General features: G+C 35.4%; 1 protein-coding gene across 1 annotated transcript in view; it reads right to left on the bottom strand.

Moving 5' to 3' along the window:
* FBN2 (fibrillin 2) overlaps positions 1–23219 on the bottom strand; it is a 252722-nt gene that overhangs the window by 215635 nt on the left and 13868 nt on the right. Inside the window, exon 5 of the mRNA XM_032336836.1 lies at positions 19510–19605. Coding sequence (XP_032192727.1) covers positions 19510–19605 — 96 coding nt within the window. The remainder of the gene's footprint in view (positions 1–19509; positions 19606–23219) is intronic.

Below are 23219 nucleotides of genomic sequence, written 5' to 3'. Positions count from 1 at the left end.
CTTCATTTCGGGCTCTAAATGTTAACAACTGAAAGAATGGATAAAATTTTGGAGCTATTTTAAGAAATGATTCCTCAGATTTGTGTAACTATAAAAATGTTCCAGGGTATTTTATAAGGACTACATGCTAAACCAGTGTTTTACAAACTACATGTTACAGTGGAATGGTTTTGAGGACTTTAAAAAATGTTCATGCCTGGGGCGCCTGGGTGGCTCAGTGGGTTAAGCCGCTGCCTTCGGCTCAGGTCATGATCTCATGGTCTTGGGATCGAGTCCCGCATTGGGCTCTCTGCTCAGCAGGGAGCCTGTTCCCTCTCTCTCTCTCTTTGCCTGCCTCTCCATCTACTTGTGATTTCTCTCTGTCAAATAAATAAATAAAATCTTTAAAAAAAAAAATTTTTCATGCCTAGGGCTGGGTCCCTCTGCTCCAGAGATTCTTACAAGTGGATCTTGGGTGCAGGGGATTTCTAAAAGACCCCTGGTGAAAATAAGCAACTATGGTGAAAATCATTGAATTCAGAGCAATGAATCTGAGTTTCCAAAGGAGAGGCAATGGAGTATTTTTTATTTTAAACAAAAGGAGATTTTTGTGACCAAGCAAAGTAGGTAAACATCGATCTAGCCCAATACCCTCATTTTGCAAACAGAAAATCATGTATGAATTGATTCAAGAACACAGTTGCACAGTTCATCTTTTAAATTCTAATTAAAATCTCTGTTATATTCAGAACATAATCCCCCCATCCCTTTTTTTTTTTTTTAAAGATGAAAATGATCTTGTTCAAGATCTGGAATGTGCCTTGTAGGCTATTTCTAAATCAGATGAAGAATTCACAAACATTCAGTGTTGCCCATATGGAAGAATTTTGCATGCATTTAACCATGACATTAAGTATGGTCATGGGAACCATAGTCTTTAATCCACAGAAATGAGACACCCATAGAACTAGTATTTCTTGGTTCAGTAATGTGCCCTAAATAAAGCACAGTATTACTTATAAACGATAACTACAGCATCCCAGATTATATCATCTTCTATCAGAAGCCCTTATACCTGGCTTTCTGTGTGGCTTGAAACAGACTTCAGGTCAAAAACATTTAAATGTGCTATCAGCCTCCAAGAAAATACTGGGGATTGAAGCCATACCATAGAATCTCCCGTATTCACAGATGATATAAACAACAAAAAAAGTAAAAGCTACCAAAATAAAAAATTACTCTCAGTACCTCAAGTAGGATACAGGTACACACTCCCACACAGGATTTGAACATGGCAGCCAAAGAATGAAACAGAAGATGGTCATAACCCCCCTTTCCCCCACATGATACACAGAATGAGAATGATTCATCAGAATCCTAAAAAGTCTCATTGATTTGCCTAGAGAGCTTAGTGTGAATTCAACTTGTGGAGAAATCAGGGAAAACCTGAAAGAGTCAAAGTCCCTACTTCACAAAAGTGCATCTTGTCCGAAAGCAAAGAGGACCAGTGGTAGTGAGTTCTACCAGATGGGGAAAAAACTGACAGTGAAGACAGAATGGTCCTGACCACACAGGGTCAATTTTATCCCCCACATTCAACAGGAGACGAGGAGACACAAGGACTATAAGGGAAAAAAGATTCTTAGCAAGAGGCTGAGCTAAAGCCTCTTACATTCATCATGGGGAGGAGGGACTATGGCTAGACAATGATAGGGCAAATGGGGAAATTCAATGCCAAGTATGATTCTCTGAAAGCAAAGGTGCAGGCATGGTGGACTTCAGCTGAAATGGGAGCAATCATCTCAATTTCAGGATTCTCCTCTGTGAAAAGAGTATACTGCCATAAGCAGTTGGAATGATCCTGAACAAGCCACACAAAGAAGAACATGAGAATGTGCAGAGCTCAGACCCTTTTATCAAAGCTGTCCAAATCCCAGTTGAAGTCTTCCTTCCCTTTTCTGGACTGTGAACATGAAGCACTTGAAATCCTTGGCTCTCAAACAGGAGCTAGGACAGGAAGGCAGCTCAGGCCATTTTGGAAAGGAGAAAAGGAAAATTCACCTACAGCAAGTTAGTACAAATAGAAGTCTTGGACAGAGCTGCCCATTTTAAGCAAGCAGAAGACAAAAAGAAATGGGACAGGAACTATGTAACATACTATGATTAAGCATTTTCCTAAGGCACAAAGCAGATCAGAAAAACAAAAATACTCCTTTACAAGAAAAAAGTATAGTCAAGGAAACAGAAGATAATCCCGTATGTTCTTTGCACTAAAGAGCAATCTGTTAAGAACTATATAACTTAAAAAAAAAAAAAAAAACCTGTAGGTGGAAACAAAAGTATCAAAAGGAAACACTTCTCAGCTAAAGAAAAAACTGAACATAAAAACACCTTACTCAATTATAAAACCATTAAATTATTTAGAAAGAGCAAAACAGAAGAGATATATCTAGAAAAGAATTATTAAGATGAAAGCAATTAAAGAGCAAATAAGAGCTCATAAGTCTAACCAAAAAAATTAATATACTCAAATAGTAAAGTTATTAAAGCAGAACTATCCAAAGATATAATAGAAGAAAATTTCCTTAAGATTAATGAAAAACACTATGATTCCACATCAAATAATCATACCACTTCCACTAACATTTGCATAGAATAAATGATATACATAATTATACAGTGAAAATTGTTCAATTATCTATGAAAAGAGATCAGGTAACTTAGCAAGGAGGAAAAAAAATCAGGCTAGATTCAGACTTCTTCATAGCACATTCAGTGACAGAAAATAACTGAGTATCTATAAAAATATGAGTGAAAAACTATAAATCCTCAATATCAACTTATTTGTGATGGAGTTCAAGTATAAGGCAACAGGTCAACAATCTACCAGTGAGGAAGCACTCATGAACACCTGCTAGGAAAAAACCCTGATGACAAAATCCAATCAACCAACAGGGGTGGTGAAATGTAAAAAAATAATAAGGATACAGCACATAATCCCCTCATACTGAAGAGACAATAGAAATTGTAAAATGTTAATAAATCAAGAAATGGTGGCCTAGGTATATTAATCAGGTTTTATGGTTTAAAGAAAAATAGTAACAATATTGAAAGGAGACTGGTACAATGCTTGAGTATAAAATAGTTAATTTTTTTTTAAAGATTTTATTTATTTGACAGAGAAAAAGAAATCACAAGTAGGCAGAGAGGCAGGCAGAGAGAGAGAGAGGAGGAAGCAGGCTCCCCACGGAGCAGAGAGCCCGACGTGGGGCTCGATCCCAGGACCCTGGGATCATGACCTGAGCTGAAGGCAGAGGCTTTAACCCACTGAGCCACCCAGGCACCCCTAAAATAGTTAATGTTTTAAAAATTTTCCCACTTACTTTGTAAGGACAAAGTCTCCCAATGAACAAAAACAGGCAAACAGAAAGTAACTCTATGTGTTATGACACTTTGTTCAGTATAAATTAAGTTTTTGACTCCTTGAGAGGATGTGGTTGGTATGGCTGGAATAATAAGAGTACTCCTATAATTTATTTAATGGTATTTCCTGGCTCCTTGACAATTGGCTTGAGACATCCACACTGATTACGCAGATAGTGATTAGTGAGAACTGCTTTCTCAAAGTCCCAAAATAAAGTTCCCTGAAGGTATAAGTATGACTCAGGAAATGTCCCTCACTGCTTCCCTATCTCTACTGAGTATGAATTTAACTCCGGCAGAGGATTAAGAAAACATAAAACACTATTGTATTTCCTCAGGGAAGAACTGATTGGATTATATTTATTATAATATCAATATACTGTCCGAGACATAAAGTTTCTATTCCCCAAACTTCACCTACCACAAAGCAATTACTTCTTTGAAGAAGTTACGTATGGAGTTTATTCTTGTTGCATATCAGTGGGCAGCATTGACTAGTTTTATAAAAGGTGATTAAATTCAGATTTTAATAGACACGTATTTACTATAAGCAGATAAAAACATACATGGCCAGAGGCATTAATCTCAAAACCTAAAGCTAAATTGGTTTGAACAATTACTTTCACTGTTCAATTTTTTTTAAATGGCTTTACTGAGGTATAACTAATATACAATAAATTGCCCATATTTAAAGGGAACAACCTGTTTTTATATATGATATGAACTCAGAAAGTCATCACTGCAATAATGAATGTACATCTATTACCACCCCCCCGGAAAATTGCCCATTGCTTCTTTGTAATTCCTCCATCCTGCCCATTCACACACCTCTCTATCCCTTAGCAATCACTGATCTCCTAGTTGTTACAGCAGTTTGAACTAGCTAGAATTATATATAAATGAAACCATACAATATATATTTTTGTGTGTACCTTCTTTCACTCAGCATAATTTGAGGTTCATCAATTTCACATTTATCAATTCATTACATTTATAAATGAGAAGTATCTCATTCTAGAAATATACAACAATTTGCTTATCCAATCTCTTGTTGAAAGACATCTGGGTTGTGTCCCACTTGGGGGCTATTACAAATAAAACTGTTATGAGCCTCTTACTACAGGTCTTTGTATGCACACATACTTTCATTTATCTGGGGCAAATAACTGGGAGTGGAAAAGCTAAACATGTAATAGGCGTATGTTTGAATTTTTAAGAAACTAAAACTGTTTCCAAGCAGTTCTACCATTTACATTCTCATTAGGAATGTATGAAACTTCCCCACAGTAATAGTAGTATCTCCCTGTGATTTTTGTTTCCCTTATGACTAATGATATTAAACCTATTTTTATAAGTTTACATGCCATTCATTGGTCCTTGCAGCAAGTGTCTCCACAAATCTTTGCCTGTTTTTCTAATTGGGTGGTTTGTTTTCTTATTATTGAGTTTCGAAATTTTTTATATATGCTGCGTCCAAGTCCTTTACCAGACATATGATTAACAAATATCTTCATCAGTTTGTTGTTTGACGTTTTATTATCTTAACAACGTCTTTCAAGGACAGACATCTTTTCATTGTGATGAAATCCAATTAATCAACTTCTCTTTTTTGGGTGTGCAGTTGTCTTCTTTGGTTATGAATCTAATGATTTGTGCCTAACCTATATAAGGATCTTCTGTTTCCTTCTAGGTGTCTTATTGCTCTAGATTTCACATTTAGGCCTATGATTCATTTTGACCTAATTTTTATATTTAGTGAGAGATCCAGATCAAAGTTAAATTTTTTGCAGCATATGGATATCCATTTGTCCCAGCACCACTTGTTAAAAAGTCTGCATTAAGGAGTGCCTGGGTGGCTCAGTGGGTTAAAGCCTCTGCCTTCAGCTTGGGTCATGATTCCGGGGTCCTGGAATCGAGCCCTGCATTAGGCTCTCTGCTCCACGGGGAGCTTGCTTCCTCCTCTCTCTCTCTCTCTCTGCCTGCCTCTCTGCCTACATGTGATCTCTGTCTGTCAAGTAAATAAATAAATAAATAAATAAAATCTTAAAAAAAAAAAAAAAAAGTCTGCATTAAAATACTTTTGCAGGGCACCTGGGTGGCTCAGTTGACTAAACGATTGCCTTTGGCTCAGGTCATGATCCTGGAGTCCCCGTATGGAGTCCTGCATTGGGCTCCCTGCTCAGCAAGGAGTCTGCTTCTCTCTCTGTCCTTCTCCCCTCTCATGCTCTCTCCCTGTCTGTCGAATAAATAAATAAAATCTTTATTTAAAAAAAATAGTTTTGCAACTTTATGCATTTGTGGGTACATTTTGGGGTTCTCTATTTGTCTATCCTCATGTGAAACTCTCTTGATTATTATAGCTTGATAATAAATTTGAAATCATGCAGTTTAAGTCTTCTAATCCTGTTCTTTTTAGAATGTGCTTTGGCTTTTCTAGGTTCTTGGCATTTTAATGTAAATTTTACAATCAGTCTCTCAGTTTGTCCAAACTGTTGTGATTTTTATCAGAATTGTGTTGAATCTAATAAATCTGGAGAGAAGAGGCATCCCACAATATTGCATCTTCCAATCCACGTAGCATAGTATATGGTATAGTGTATCTTTCCATTTGTTTAGGTCTTCATTAATTTTGCTTTACAATGCTTTATAGTTTCCAGCATACAAACTTTATACCTTTTTTGTCATAATTACTCCTGAGTACTTCATAATATTTATGGTAGTGTATATGGTACTGTTTTTATTTATTTTTTTTTATTTAACCTTTTTAATTTTTTTTTTTTTATTTCCAGCATAACAGTATTCATTATTTTTGCACCACACCCCGTGCTCCATGCAATCCGTGCCCTCTATAATACCCACCACCTGGTACCCCAACCTCCCATCCCCCATCCCTTCAAAACCCTCATATTGTTTTTCAGAGTCCATAGTCTCTCATGGTTCACCTCCCCTTCCAATTTCCCCCAACTCCCTTCTCCACTCTAAGTCCCCATGTCCTCCATGCTATTTGTTATGCTCCACAAATAAGTGAAACCATATGATAATTGACTCTCTCTGCTTGACTTACTTCACTGTTTTTAAATCAGATGATCACTGATAAAGAAATACAACTGACTTCCATACACTGGTCTTGAGTCCTGCAATCTTGCTAAACTTACTTTATACACAGACAGTGAAGTCACCTGCAAATAAAAGTTTTACTTCTTCCTTTCCAATATCTATGACTTTCACTTTTATTGTATTATTGCCCCTGCTAGAACAAAAGATTGCAATGTTCAAAAGAAGTGGTAAGAATGAGTCTTCCTTTGTTCCTGATGATAGGGTAAAAGAATTCGGCCTTTCATCATTCAGTGTGATGTTAGCTATAGGCATTTTGGAAATGCCCATTTATCACATTGAGGAAGTTAATATTTTCTAGTTTGTTGACAGTTTGGGGGAATAGATTTTTGTCAACTTTTTTCTGCAGCTATTTAGATGATCATAGGATTTTTAAAAATTGTTAATGAGTTACACTAATTTCTAATAACCTCAGATAAATACCACTTGGTTCTATTATCCTTTCAAAGTAATGCTGATACACTTAGCGGAAATTCTGATAAATCTTACATCATGAGAAATATTTTCATGTTACTTTTTCCTGAAATGTCTTTCTCCAGTTTGAGTACCAAGGTAACTCAACCTCACAGCATGAATGGGGAAGTTTTAACTCTTGTTCAGTTTTCTAGAAAAATCTGCATACAATTGGCATTATTCCCTTCTGAAATACTTGGTAGAATTCACCACTGAAGCCTTCTGGGTCAGAATTTTTCTTTATGAGAAGGCTTATAAAGATTCAATTTCTTGAATCAATATAGATATTCATGTTTATTTATTTCTTTAGTGAGCTTCCCATTTGTGTCTCTCAAGTAATTGTCCACTTTATCCTTACTGACTTACAGTTTTTCATTGTATTGTCTCATTGCCCATTTAGTATCAGTGAAATCTGTAGTGATATCATCTTTCACATCCTAATATTGATAATTTCTGTCTTTGCTTTTCCCTGATCATTGTGAGTACAAGCTTTTCAATTTGTTGATTTTTTTAATGAACTAACTTTCAATTTCAATGATATTCTCATTTTCTCTGTTTGGTACTTCATTTATTTTCACTTTGACTTTTATTGCTTCTTCTGCTTACTTCTGGTTTAACTTGCTCTTCTGGATCTAAACTTTTTAATGAGGCTGAGTTCACTTAGTTGAGACCTTTCTTCTTTTTAACACAGACCTCAGCACTGAAAGTAAGCTTCCCTCTAACTAAGCTACTCCTTTGTAGCATCCCCCAAATTTTGATATAGACTTTTTTCACTTTTATTCAGGTCAAAATGCTTTCCAATTTCCTGTTTAATTGCTTCTTTGATCCATGGGTATTAGAAATGAATTACACAATTACACAATATATTTTGCAGGGATCTGTTATTGAATTCTGATTTAATTCCACTGTAGAGTGAGAGCACACAGTGTATAATTTATGTTAACTTGGTTTATAATTCAGAAAATGATCTCTTTTGCTACAGGTTCCACATGCACTTGAAAAGGACATACATTTTCTGCTATAGTGTAACAGAGTATTCCATAAATATCAAATTCATCATGTACATTGATAGTGATCTTCACTATCTCTCATTGAGAGAGAAGTAGATAGTTCTACCTATTGAGAGGTGCTGAAATCTCCAGCCATTAACTATAGATTTGTCTATTTCTTAAAGTTCTATCAGTTTTCACTTGATGTATTTTGAAGCCATGTTATAAAGTATGTGAACATTTAGAAATGTTATATCCCTTTAAATTATCATTATGAAATGAACTTCTTCAGGCCTGATGCTACCCTTTGCTCTGAAATCTACTTTCTTTGATACTAATTAACCCACTCCAGCTTTCCTTTGGTTAGTATCAGCCAGATATTTCTTTTTTTAATCCTTTTGCTTTTAATCTATTAGTATCTTCTAATACAAGTACATTCCTTATAGGTAGCATATAACTGGATATTGGTTTTTTAATCCTAACAATCTCTGCGCTTTAATTGGATGCTGAGACCATTCACATTTAAAATATTACTGATACGGTTACATTTAACTCTACCACTTTCTAATTGTCTTCTAATTGCCATTTGTTTTAATCTTATTTTGCTACTTTGAGTATTTTTTATTCCATTTTATCACCTTTTGCTGACTTATAAGTTACGATTCTATATTTTTGAGTCCTCCTAAAGCAACTCTAAGTTGCTTTATGGCAGAGTACACATCTTTAATTTATCAAAGCCTGTATTCAAGTGACATACATTATGCTATTTGGCAGTATAAGAACCTCCCAGCCTTTGTGTTGCATTTCATTTCACCACCACATCTGCTAAGAACTCCACAGAAATTTTAAATTATTTTTGCTTAAAGACAAAATTGCTTCTCGGAGAGACTTAAATACTAGGAAAAAATCTTATATCATCTATCCAGATACCTGTCTGATGCTCTTCATTCCTTTGTAGGGATTTATAGTTATATCTGGTATTATTTTTCTTCTGCTTGAAGGATTGCCTTTAACATTCTTTTTTCTTTTTGCCTTTAACATTTCTTGAAGTGCAGGTCTGTCGGTGACAAATTCTTTCATCTTTTATATGTTTATAAAAGGCTGTATTTTCCCACAGACATTTTCCTAGATATAGAATTCTAGAACTTTTTAAAAATTTCAGTATTTTAAGTATGCTGTACCAGCGTCTTTTCACTTGCACCTTTTTGACAAGAACTTTTTTGTGATCCTTAAAATTTTTTTGTACAAAATTTTTTGTACAAAAGAGAGTCTTTTTCCTCCAGCTGCTTTTAAGATTTTCTGTGTTTACATACTTAGGAGAAATTTGATCACGTTGTCCCTTGAGACTGTTTTCTCAATGTTTCTTCTGATTCGGATTCATTATCTTCCTATTTCTGTAACTTTATAGAATTCATCAAACTTTGAAAATTTCTGCCTATTATTTCTTCAAATATATTTTCCTACCATCCACTCCTGTGCTAACTCCAAATTACATGTAATCAAGCTCACGGAAGCTCACTGATTTGCTCCCATATTTTTTAAACTTCTTTCTCTTCTGTTTTGAGTAATTTCCATGGCTACATCTTCAGTTTTATTTATCTTTACATCTACAACATCTAACATGCCATTAATCCCATCCAGAATATATTTTTCACTTGTGATATTATAGTTTTCATCTTCAGAAATTCAATTTGGATTTCACATCTCTTTTTGAGTCTTTCCTCTACATTTATAGACATACGGAATATCCTCATACAGTTTTAGTCACCTAGTCTGCTAATTCTAATATCCATGCAGGTTCTGGATTGATTTTGGTAAACTGATACTTCTTCTCATTATGATCATACTCTTCTGCTTATTCGTAGAAAATGTGTGAATTATTCTATTTGTTTAGATGCCATATATTGTGAATTTCAATGTACTGCTTGATATATTTGTATTCTTACAAATATTGTTGAACTTTGTTCTTGGATGTTTGATCCTCCTGGATGTTGCTTTTACGATTTATTCACCAGGACTAGAGCAACATTTAGTCTGTAGTGAATTATTCTCCATTACTGAAAAATGAACTTGTGGGGTACTCTAATCATTGGTCTGAGATAATGTAGGGATATCTCCATCCTGGTTTGAGGGAAAAGCTGTATATTATGGGCTTGTGTATGCTCTGAATATCTATTCCAGTTCTTTTAGATGATGCTTTCTCTAGTCTCATATACATTCTTCACATGCATGTGTTGACCACTGAATATCTGAGAGGCCCTCTGAACCTATACAGCTCTCTCCTCTCCAGGAAAACTCTAGTCCTGAGAACTCTAGCCATCTTAGTGTCCCCCGAAGTTCAACTTCATTTCCTCAATTTAAGGAGTCTATGTAGCGATAATGGAAAGATATTCTCAAACAGAAAGCTATGAAATTCTAGCCCAGTATTTCTTTCCCCATCACTGTAATTTGTTACCTGATGTTCAGTTATCTTGAAAACCATTGTTTCCTATCTTTTGTTCTATTTTTCAGTTCTTTCCAGGCAAGGGCGTTCATTTGATTCCTACTAGTCCATCTTGGCTGGAAATGTAAGTCTCAACTTTCTTTTAAGCATTAGGAGTTTTGAATAAATATTTCAGAAGATCATATATATAAATAATCTCTGGGTATATGAATTCAAAATTATAATCTGAAATTTATATACCAAAAGGATTTTCTTGGGCTATGTTAACAAGATACAAAAATACCAAGCCATCTCTTTCATTCAATTGGAATCATGCACCATGTTATCATTCTCATACTGAACAAATGAAACAACACAGTTTCACAGAATAGAACTATATTACTTCCACAGAGTTGTGTTTCACTTAAATCATGTTGTGTTAAGTGCATGACTTCTGAGGTTATACCACTTGTGTTCAAACCCCACTTTTTCTCCTTTTATTGTCTGGGCAAATTTGAGCAAAATGCTTTACTTCTTTGTGCTCCAGTTTTGTTTTTTTAATCTCTTAATAGGATGTTTTTTTAAAAATGGTATATTTGGGTTGTTACAAGTATTAATTCCTCTCAAGCACTTATCATAGTTGCACAACTGTCATTTTCCTTCAATATTACATCTTCCTTTCCAAATTAATACCAGCAATCTAATTTTACACATCTATAAATCCAGTCTCAATAAAAACACAAGAACATATTATATCCATTGCTGTGATCCACCTGACAAGCAATGAGTTCAGAATGGTGTATCTGTCTGTTTCAACACCCTCCATTCCTTTTTGTTTGCTACTCCAGAGTAACCTTTCCAGAGAACTACTTTCAAGTACAGAAGTACTTCATAATCTCTCTACTCAGTGCCGGCTGAATAAAGGGCAGCCCCTTGACTCTGGCACTCCAGACTTCAAATATGAAGGTTCAAGTCTATTTGACCAGCCTCACCTTCTATGCTTCTGTTTCACTAGGTGTGTCTTAGAGTCTCCATGATAAATAAGCCTACATGAATGTTCAAAGGTCTCTACTGTGTCTATAGTTTTTTTCAACCTATTTCTTTTACTGGGAACACCAATGCTTATCCAGTCATTTAACTGGTGTGCCTTACATATATACTGCAGTGTGTGAAGAAGGAACACAAAGGCAACTTCAGATAAAAATCTCTGCTCTCAACAAGTTCACCGGGTAAGCAACAGTCACAACACAGTGATGAAGAGAGCTATTCTAGAGGAATGGTAGATAAAGGTAGATAAAAGGAGAGCATGCCTAATTTTTGCCTGAAAAATAAACTGAGGAAGGGGATGTGTGGTAGTCAAGGAGAGCTTCACAAAGGAACTTCTCTAACCTGTTTAAAGACCCTCCCCATCTCCTTCTATTAGATTGAGCCATATGCAAGACTACTGATTACAAGTATCTTGAGCAAAATAATCCCTATACATGTATCAGTTCTACTGCAAAATGATCAGAAATAGACCTTGTGTACAATGAAGGCAGAGACAAAGATCAAAGAGACCAGTTAAATAGTAAGTACTGGCCATAACCCTGGTATTTACAGCACAAACACGTCAAAACAACATAAGTAGGGTCTAAAAAGTTCAACCACATAACATGCAAAATAATGATGATACATACATCTTTCAGTTTATTGTTGTGCATTATCACAGAAAAACCTACAGAAGTTAAACAATGAAACTTAACATTGTTCACATCTGATGAACCTTGATCTGATACAGTCTCAGTAATCTGGGAATTATCTTTCTCCTTCATCAAGACAATTTTCATACAAGAAATCCTATCATCTCTTGCTTTCATTCTCCACCATTATAGCTTATCATTCACTGAGTACTTTCTCTGTACCAGACCCTGGCGAGGCACTGTCTCTCTCATTTAATTCTCATGCCAGGAAGGTGAGCCTCCCTTAAAATATGGTATGTATTCCCAATAAGGACAGCATGAAACTTTATTGATATGACTTAAGTAATTAACAAAATCCTTTTACTCCCCATTAGAAATTCCATTTTTGAATTTTCCATTTTGAATAGCCAGCCAACATACTTACTTTTTTTTTTTTTAATAAATAGGGAGTCCAGTTAAAAGATATTAAAATCAATGACTACCACTTATTGGGTGCCAGGTATTATACAGTTTCATTTAAGGCACAAAAATAAGGGTCACATGAAAGACATGCATTTTATATGCAGAAACAAGGATCAGAGAGGGTAATCACTTTTCCAAGGTCATATAGGTCTTAATATTCAGTTCTGATTCTGACTACATGCTATGTACTTAAAACATGGCAGTTTTCAGCTCTGATTCTGACTACACCCTGTGTACTTACAGAAAAACAAATATTATTTAGTGGACACCTACATGCACCAGGCACTCTGCCTCTTATATATCAGGAGCTGAACACATTGCTGCTTTTAATCTTTCCAACAATTCCATGAAGCACTTGCATGTCCACAGTTCTTTATCTAAAACCCTTGAATACAGATGCTATTTGGGCATTTATAGTGTTTGGGATTTTTTGGAATATAGTTGATCCTTGAACAACACAGGAGTTAGGGACACTGACCATGCAGTTGAAAATCCATATATTACTTTTGACTCCCCAAACTTAACCACTAGTAGTCTACTGTTTGACCAGAAGCTTTGCCAATAATATAAACAGTTGATTAATATGTATTTTATGTGTATTACATACTAGATTTTTATAACGAAGTAAGCTAAGAGAAAATAAAGTGCTATTAAAAATCATAAGGAAAATTCAGTTAATGTACTGTAGTATTTTTACTGAAAAAAATCCACATATAAGGGGAGCTGCAGAGTGCAAACCTATGTTGTTCAAGGGTCAAATGTACAGAGTACACATGAACAATTTATTATTTTTCGCTGAATCCTATATAACATTTCTTTCAATTTAATTATTAAATAAAATTTTCCTCTTTTCCTATTGTTAAATAGGAAAAGAGGAAAATATTTATGCAACTACACACACATAAAATATTCTAATATTTAAAATTTTCTCTTGCAGGGTTCCCTGCCTCTAGGTAGATAAACCAAAAGCAAAGAAATCTATAAATAAGGGGCACTTAGAGCTGGAATAAATGAAAATGCTCACTGCTTTAATTCAAACGAGTTTCAAAGGTAAAGCATCGAAGTCTAAGAGGCTGCCAACACATCTGATCTCACTGCACACATCTCAACTGCAGAGGTTTAAAGCAAAGATTAAGAAGCGGGAGCTCTGGCTTCTCCCAGATCAAATCAATCAATGATTATCTTTCAAATGTAGACCTTTCCCTTCTAGAACCAAGCATCTTCACTCCTAGTCTCAGCATTACACCTTCCTTTTCTCTCATCCTTCCTTTCTTCCCACCCTTCCCTTCTACTTCCCACTGTCTGCTTTTTTGCTCTCATTTTCCTTCCCTTGTGTGCTTAATGGCATTCAAGATAAGGATGTCATCTGAGCTAGAGCCAAAAAGTAAAGTTCCCACAGATCTTTTGGTATTTCTCTGATGCCCATTTAAGGTTAAGTTTAGCTTAGAGAGTGTTAGGTTATAAAATGTTCTTAACGGTCTCACAAGTGCAGAAATATGTGTGTATGCGTGCGTATGGGCACGCGTGAGTTTGACATCTGTGGTTGGTAACAGTCTCTCTCTGTTCCTTTTAATTTCTTTTTCACTAAATCAACAGAGTGCAAGAGAAAGGCAGACATTTTATTACTATAAAACAAGCTCAGCTCAGTGATTGTCCTAACTGTTACTTAAGAACGGAGTTTAAAGTTATTTAGCATAAAAGTCAAACATGATGTATCTTCTAATAACAATACAGAAGTTAGTCTAAAATGGTTTTTTCTCATTATAATGAGTCATATTGCTTTCATTCAGGTGCCCAAAGACATTTCTAATTCTCACTTAACCAGGAAGTATTCCTGAGCTCTCACATAAAGTTGTCCCTACTCCAATTATTTACATACTGTATTCCTTTTTAATGTTTAAGTAGATGGTCACTGCTGTTCTTGAGTTTGCTTCTCATTAACAGAGTTTATATTGTCTTTGCAGCCTGAGCTCCAACTAGCCTAACACTTAATAAACACTCAAAAGATACATGAAAATATTAATAAATACATTTATTTCATTTAAAAATAAAAATTACCTTCCTATATATTCTAACTTATGGTTAGAAAAGCAAAAAGAAAAAAATCTCCAAAGAGCCAGGGGAAAAACTATAGATATTTTTAAGATCTGGGAATGCTAAAAGATTTTCTACACATAACACCAAAGGAATAAAACATAAAAGCCTTTTTAGAGGGAAATAAATGGAATACATCAAAAGCTTTAAATTTTCACATACTCAACAACTCAGGAGTTGCATTTCTATGCACTTCTATTTCTAAGAATAAAATTGAGGTTATAGATTTACTACACAGATTCTTATCACGGCATTGCTAAAACACAAATAGGCAACAAAGCAAAAAGAAAATCTGGAAATGACCCTAAATGTCAATTAACAGAGAAATATAATTACAGCATGCAGGAAGCTACCACAGTAATTGAGTTTAAGGTCTTAAATTAGATTGTCTGATATCCTTTTTCTCATCCTTACAAGCTTCCCAGTGCTAACATAAGCTTTACCTGGGCAAAGTTCCTTCATCTGGGACACCAAGATAATAACTTTACACATATGGCATGATTGTAGAGAATGTAGATGCCTGGCCCTCATTGTTACAATATGCAGCAAAACTATTTCAATCTATAATGTATTGTATTTCATAACACAAATGAGGAGCAGGATACAAGCAGATTTCACGTTACAAAAGGGTGGATTCCAGTAAGAATGGAAAGATCCCAACCTTCGTAAGTAACATAAGTAGAGTGGGAAAAAGTATTCAAAGCATATCCCCCTAAATTTTGTAAAATAATTCTGACTGGAAGAATTATGAATTACATGTTTTTGTTTATCATATTTTTGAAATTATTTCATAATAAATGTGTTTCTCTTAGATAAGAATATTACAGTGGAAGGAATTTTTTTCTGAAAGTATTGCTTATATATTTCTTGGAAGCATCAAATCCATAGTAGATAGAATCCTGCATAATATACCCACTTATTCTCTCACCATGCTCACCTGTATTCCTGGTCACACTTATTTGCTGTTACTTCATAGGCTGAACAAACTCACCATGTGTACTTTATAATAAATTCCAAGACCATGAAATTAGTTAATTAACACATGCATCAATTATTTCTGAACACACTTAGGTCTGATCTACTTAATTCCCAGAATTCAGGAAAACCCTGCTTCGCCTGCTTCCACTCTTATTTTTGAAGAATCGAGATATGGTTTGAGTAGGCTGAATAGCTGTCCCAGTAACTTTACTTCCTGAAATGTGGGTGGATGAACACAAATACACAGAATAACTCAAGAACTTATAATTTGGGGCACCTGGGTGGCTTAGCGGGTTAAAGCCTCTGCCTTCGGCCCAGGTCATGATCCCAGGGTCCTGGGATTGAGCCCCGCATCGGGCTCTCTGCTCAGTGCAGAGCCTGCTTCTCTCTCTCTCTCTCTGCCTGCCTCTCTGCCTACTTGTGTTCTCTGTCAAATAAATAAATAAAATCTTTAAAAAAAAAAACAAACTTATAATTTGACTTCAAGTTACCAATATGCAAAACTGAAGGCTAAGACTATGAGTGGCTCCTTTCAGAGAGCCACCATCATCATGCCCACTGAAGTGGACAATAAGGGATGGGGTATCCATCTCCTAAAGGTCTAGCTTAGGCAGAACCATAACACAGCATTTGAAAAACCACAATTCTGACCACAAAACCCTGCTTTACAAAGGGATGAGTGAATGAGAACCCTGTGACTGGAGATATTCAAGCAGAGGCTGCGTGACTCCTCCAAAAGGCTTTCAGACAATGAGATCATGCATGAGGTTCTTCAACTGGATGATTTTATGAAACTTACCCTGAAGAGAAATCCATCCCTGATTCATTTTACACAAAGACTTTAAAGTTTATATTTCATAGACTTTTAACATTTGATCTCACCTTTTATAAAGTAGCTTCAGATTGACAAATGGAATTTTTCTTAAAAATGTCAATAGATTAAAAAGTTAATCTCCAATGCTCCTTTTCAAGGTACCATTTACTGAAAAATGTACATTTTAAGGAAATGTCCCTAAATACAAGGATATTTGAAATTTCACCAAATTTGTGCATTTTTAAAGAAAGTCATGTTTACATGATAAAAACAGTGTGTAGTAATATATTTTGGATAATTTAAAAGAGTCTAGGATATATTTTAACAGATGGTCCTTATATAAGCCTTAAGGAAAATTCAAGATTTCAATAATCATTTAAGTCAAAGAAACTGAAATAAGGACTTTTGGCTGACTGTATTTGTGATCAAGTAATCACTACATTTTTCCAGAAATTCCTTACGTAAATTCATTTCTTGCCTGCCCACCCCATCTCCACCAAATTTCTACTGATAAATAATAAGGTACATTTTAAATGATGGAGGAAAAAAGCACCAGGTCTTGATATACAATGTTAATTCCATTTCTCTGTATTCTCAGATATATATTAGGCACACTATTAATCTTTTCTTTTTTTTTTTTTTTTTAATGCCATGTATTTGGAAAGAAAAGCCCAAAGACTGAGTCTCCACATGTGCCTTGGACACAGCAGAGTTGTCTGCCTTCTATAATCAGCAGTGGCCATAAGAACTCTCTTTAGTGCTAAGTATAAAAGGTCATTGTACCTATCAGCATGAGTGAGAAGAGAACTCCAAAGAGGTTCAGCTAACCCAGCCCTAAGACTCAAGTTAAATACCATAATCATGCCAGCCACTCATTTACCACTCAGTCTCTGTCTCCAGTCCGGAAACCAGTCTGCCAGGAGCCGAGATAGCTGGAAGAGCAGCCATGTTTTATCATACAACTGATCCCTAGAGGCTAATTTAAAGGAAAACTGTATGTGTCCTACATTAAGGAGGAAAAACATCCCTCATTTCACAAAAATCTTTAAGAGAACAAAGAACTTATCTTTTGAAACTCCGTAACTGAAAAACACAATAGGAACTTTAAATGTTAACAGGGCATGTGAGCCTATTCATATTCATTACACTCAGCATAAATGAACTATTCCTTGTATATGTGAGTAGACAATATTTCTTAATTAAAATTATCAACTCTACTTTTTACAGGGATTAATTACATTCTAAAATATTCCACTGAAAATATCTTCTAAAAATGTGTAAGTTCATATGTGCAACTCAAGAGTGAAAATTATTAACTTTGGAAAAAAAAAAGTTTTAGAGCTTTCATCTGCAGGTTAATAATTAAAAAGATTTTAAAGAAGCAAACACATGTTTTAAAAATATCCTTCAGTCCAATTCATTAACTAATCAATTTTGTAATTTCTTCTGAAAACATGCTACTATACATGTAAGATATATGTACGTCTTTATTAGATTCCCATAAATGTAGTAAGAACTAACAAATCTAATGAATGGATAACTGTTGAAGAACAATGATGTAATGCCTGGAAACCTCTGACTTGAAACTGCCCAATTCCTTTGCCAATTAGGAATTGACCTTGAAATCTGCTTCAGGACGAGAGAACTTTTCTGGAAGGTTACATGACTTCCAGAAAAATGAACATCGTCTCCACCAGTTAAAATTATGTTTGAAAATTTAAATTGAAATATTTTTCATTCTGTAGTATTTAAATAAACTTAATATTATATAGACAATCTGTATTATTCCATTCTCAACAACTTACCTTTTCATGCAAACATTTCATAATTAATGTTTCTTCCCAAAATAAGAGCATCTGATAAAGGCATTTAAATTTGCCCTAAATATAACCATAAACTTTGTCATTTGTGGAATGTATTTCAGTCCCAAGAAATCTCAATTACCCTAGGAATAATATAAATATCATGAGGTATATATACATACCAGTGTATGCTAAAAGGTTTCATACATTTTTCTTTTCAAACTTTAACAAGAATTCCAATTTCTCCATTTCTTCTCAAGATTTAACCCAAATACTAAGATGAAGTTTTTGACAGGGTGATGAGTACAATTTTTTAAATACAAGGCTTTTTTGCAGTTTGAAACCTCTATACATATATAAACCATCACTACTACTTATCTGTAATATTTCAATGGCATAGCTTCATACACTCTCACGTTTCATAACAAAGAATGCACTGTACAAATTTAGATGCTATGAAAAGCCCTGGGAAAATAAATTGAAGATGTATGTCCTTATGAGTGTTATGTAAAACTGCTTCTAGTTTAACATTATTTTTACTCCTATGGTTTAATGTTAAATAGTTATTTCTCACATTTTGTAAGATTAAACATCTTTACTTTTTTTTTAAAGATTTTATTTATTTATTTGACAGAGATCACAGGTAGGCAGAGAGGCAGGCAGAGAGAGAGGAGGAAGCAGGCTCCCCGCTGAGGAGAGAGCCCAATGAAGGGCTTGATCCCAGGACCCCGGGATCATGACCCGAGCCAAAGGCAGAGGCTTTAACCCACTGAACCACCCAGGCACCCAAAATTAAAATCTTTAATAGGCCACTGGCACCCATTTGATTCCAGGACATCATTAATAGATCATTTAGCACATCGACACTGGAGATTTCCACCAGTCTACCAATCATGAGTTTAAGTACTATTTGTATAATGGTAAATTGGTTTCATATTGGCTTGACTGACCATTTACATGGGTAGACAATGCTGGATGCCTACTGAGCATTCATTCCTCCACTCCTTTTCTCCTGCCCAACAGAACTTCCACAGGCCTCCTGAACTGAGCTTACTCTGCGGCAAAAAATGGACATTCTCCAGTTGTTGTTAGTTATGTCTCATAATCTTACTATTCAAGTTATAGATATCATCAGAGATGAAAAAAAATATAATTTCATCAGAAGAATTTTCTTTGGATAACCAAAAATTATACAACTTTTTGTTTATAAATTGTAATTGTATAATTACAATTATACAATATTTTGGTTTAAAACAAAAGAGACTTCTCCAAAAGGAGGGTCTCATTTCTCTTTTCTTACCTCTTTCACACTGTGGACCAGTGAATCCATAAACACAAGCACAGCGGTTAGGTCCAATACAACGTCCACCATTCTGACACCCATTTTCGCAGACAGCTGCACACAAACACAGCAAGAAGCTCATTATATATGGTCAATCTCTAGGTACAGGTGACCACTGAACATCACAGGTTTGAACTGTGCTGGTCCACTCAAAAGCAGATTCTTTTCGATAATCATGGTACAGTGCTGTAAGTCTATTTTCTCTTTCTTAGGATTTCCTTCATTACATTTTCTTTTCTCTTGCTTACTTTAAGAATACAGTATATGGCATGTATAACTTAAAAAATACGTTAATCCACTGTTTATGTTATCAGTAAAGCTTCCAAAAAACTATTAGTAGCTAGGTTTCTGGGGATTTAAAAGTTATACACAGATATTCAACTGTGTGAAGGACCGGCACCCCTAAGCCCTGTGTTGTTCAAAGGTCATCTGTACCATACAGCATAGAGGTAGCCCATAATGGATCTTTTTTCTCAAACACAAGTTACAATTTGCATGCACATTTAAATAAATACACGTAACGTAAATTGAGACAAAACCCTATATAATTCATGTAAATCACATTGTGAGGCACAGATCTGGCAAAAGTTCTTTTTTTCTTTCTTTCTTTTAAACAGAATCACAAGGATTGGCTGGCTCAAATGCTCACACTGTCAGAATGTAACTAACCAATTGTTATCTTACTTCTATTACCCCCATAATCAATCTTCATAGGTAAGAAAATAAAATATGGGGAAATGTAGGAAAAAGGGGACAGACAATAGGCAGCAGAGAGACGGAAAAAAGGGAGGGATGCAAGATGGAAAAAGAAAGAGGATATGGCAACAAAGAGTAGGAAAAATCAGAGAAGAAAAAAAGCCCCACCCTGCAAGAAAAAAGACTGGGTGGGTAAAAGAAAAAAAAAAATCTAACGTGAACATGGTTGGGGGGGGATACCTTCAATTCATCAATGAAACATCAAGAGATAACTAATGTGTACAGAGTATGTACAGGATATAAAAGGAAAGAAGGAAAAACTTCAGTGTCTCAATATGATAAATATTTTTATTAAAAAATTAACCCCAAATGCCAAATTTTTAAGACGAACACAGGCAGCATACACTCCTTCACTCCTTTCCACTTGTGACCAGGGAGACCAGGATTCAGTTCAGGCTCCGTGGGCCCCAGAGAGACAGAGAGCCAGAACTGAGCCTGAGCAGCTCCTCTCCCCCACTGCACCACCCTCAGCAGCCTGGACAACAAAGAGAAAACCACTCTATAAAGACCGTTCCACAAATTCCCTGAAAAACCACTATTCCTGAAAACTCTCCTGACAGCACTGGAATCCAAGAATCATGCCTTGTCTGAGAAAAAATACTGGTACTAAGAGCTTGTCTATTAATCCACCCACCTTGTCAAACATAAAAACCATCCTCACAGATAAAGGATTATATTCTATGAATTGTGCCCAAAACACAGAGCTTCAAACATTAAAGCCAAGTGAGGGGGCAAAGGACAACTGTGCGTGCTTCAAATGAGGCACATATCAAAAAAGGGAAGCTCAGTAAATAATCAGGTATCTAAAAATGCAATAGTGTTGCTATCTCCATACCACCAATACTGAGTAGAATACCTATTTTCATCTAGAAAGCATCCAAGTGGCTTCTGTTCTGCTAACAGTATGAAATGAAAACATACTTTGAAACAAAAGACTTCTTTATCTTAAAGCACCAGTGTGCTAGTGGCTTTAAAATTCTTTGTATCAGGCTTTGCTCAAAGGCAAGAAGGATTCTATGTATATTCGCACAAGTGCATCTTTGGAAGAACCACACCTTCCTGTTTCTCCACTAGTGCCTACACAGCACTTGCAACTCATCTCTGTCCTGAAATATGGGCCGGGCAATAAACAGGATGAACAAATACAGAGGAGAAAGGAAAGGAAATAAAGGACATGAGAAGCGTGAGAAAGATGGGGGTGGACAGGAATGTGGAAGAAAACAAAAACCTGTTGGAGAAGTCTCAGTGGCATGGAACTCCGTAGAAACAATGGATAGCACTTGAACATTTCAAATGCTAAAAACACATATTGCAAAGAAGCAGCATTTATCTAATGTAATTAATTATGATGTGAGAAAAGTACTTTAAATATCATCAAGCTGTAGAAAATATAAATGGAAATCTCTTTCCCTGATGTGCTCTCTCATAAGATCCATGCTAGCCTTTAACACATGATTGGAAAAAAGCATTCATGACTGACATTCAGGATGCACCCCTGGACTAGGTGGAGAAAGTGATTCTCTCAGGGCTTCCCAAACAGACTTCTAACTCCTAACTTCTAACTCCCATTTCTAACTTAATCCTTGAGTTTCTCCTGAGGAGCCTGTCCAGTACAAATTAAACCTAATCTAATCTGTCTATGTTAGAAGGACAACGTCTCTCTACTCATTACCTTTTTTTTTTTTTGGTAGAAAATATAGTTAATGTTCATAAAAAATTATGTAAACATACATGATTTTATTATTTTAAATATATTTTTTAAATTCTCTATTTTAATTTTTAATATAAGTATCAGCAGACATACCCCCATTTAAACAAGACCTTTGGTATACTCAATGATTTTTAAAAAAAATGTAAAGAGCTCCCATGAACAAAAAGGCTGAGACCCTTTGCTTATATTACTACTTCTTGTCTGAGAGTGAAGTCTCAAACTAGAAACTAGAAAGTGAGGTCTCAAACTCAAACCAGAGTTTGCTTGCCTTTGCATCCCCATCATCTACTGTAGAATTTGATCCACTGCAGATACCAAAAAACAAAAATCCTGGAATACATGAAAGTCTTCCCCCTCTTTTCCCACTATTTTGCAAGGGAGAAAGTCGCGGTGAAGGGATGAGTTCTGTTGTTTCCACACATCCTGATCACGTCAACTTTCTGATTCTCTGCTCCCCTGCTGAAAATTGGGTTTATAGATCCTACCTGAAAGGGGCTTGAGGTTTGAATAAAATGATGTATAAAACAAAGTGCACAGTCTCTGACACTTAAAGTGTTCTATAAACTTTAATTCTCCTTCTCTTTTTATTCTACAGAGTATTTCTATGAAAATAAGACTTGCTCTTTATCACCCAAAGGTTATACTGAAGAACAACAGCAGCAAAAGTGGACAATGCATAGAAAAGTAGAGTAAAAAATAAACAAAAGAGGTAATTTTGCATCTTAAGAATGAGTTACAATCAAAGTTATTTTATGAAATAGTTTTTCTTAAAACAGAACAGAAATGGAAATTTACATTCCAACCGGAGTTGGAAAGAAATGTGAATATGCCTAAATTTCCAGCATGGAAAGAAGGCTGACCACCCAGGAAGAAAGAAATGCTTACACCTGGTGTGGGATAAAGCAAAAGCAATGGCAAAAACCACATGCTACATACTCTCCACACCAGCTTCCCAGTGATCTTCACCCCGCCCTATAATTAACCCGTTATCTATATAGAAATTCAGTCTACATGCTCCCAAGTTCCTATCTCCATCAGCTCTCTCTGAAGATCTTAGCTCATCCATCTTTCCAACTGGAGGTCTAACAGACTGTTTAAATTACCAAGCCCAAAACAAAACTCTTGCCATCCCGTGTTTGCAGCTCGGCCTAACCCACTCCCAGCTCAGTCTTCTCATTTCAGAAAATGGCACAACCATTCC

This window comes from Mustela erminea, chromosome 3, assembly GCF_009829155.1.
Source record: "Mustela erminea isolate mMusErm1 chromosome 3, mMusErm1.Pri, whole genome shotgun sequence".
NCBI lineage: Eukaryota > Metazoa > Chordata > Mammalia > Carnivora > Mustelidae > Mustela > Mustela erminea.
Note: the sequence above shows the minus strand (reverse complement) of the source record. Positions and strands in the feature narration are given on the sequence as shown.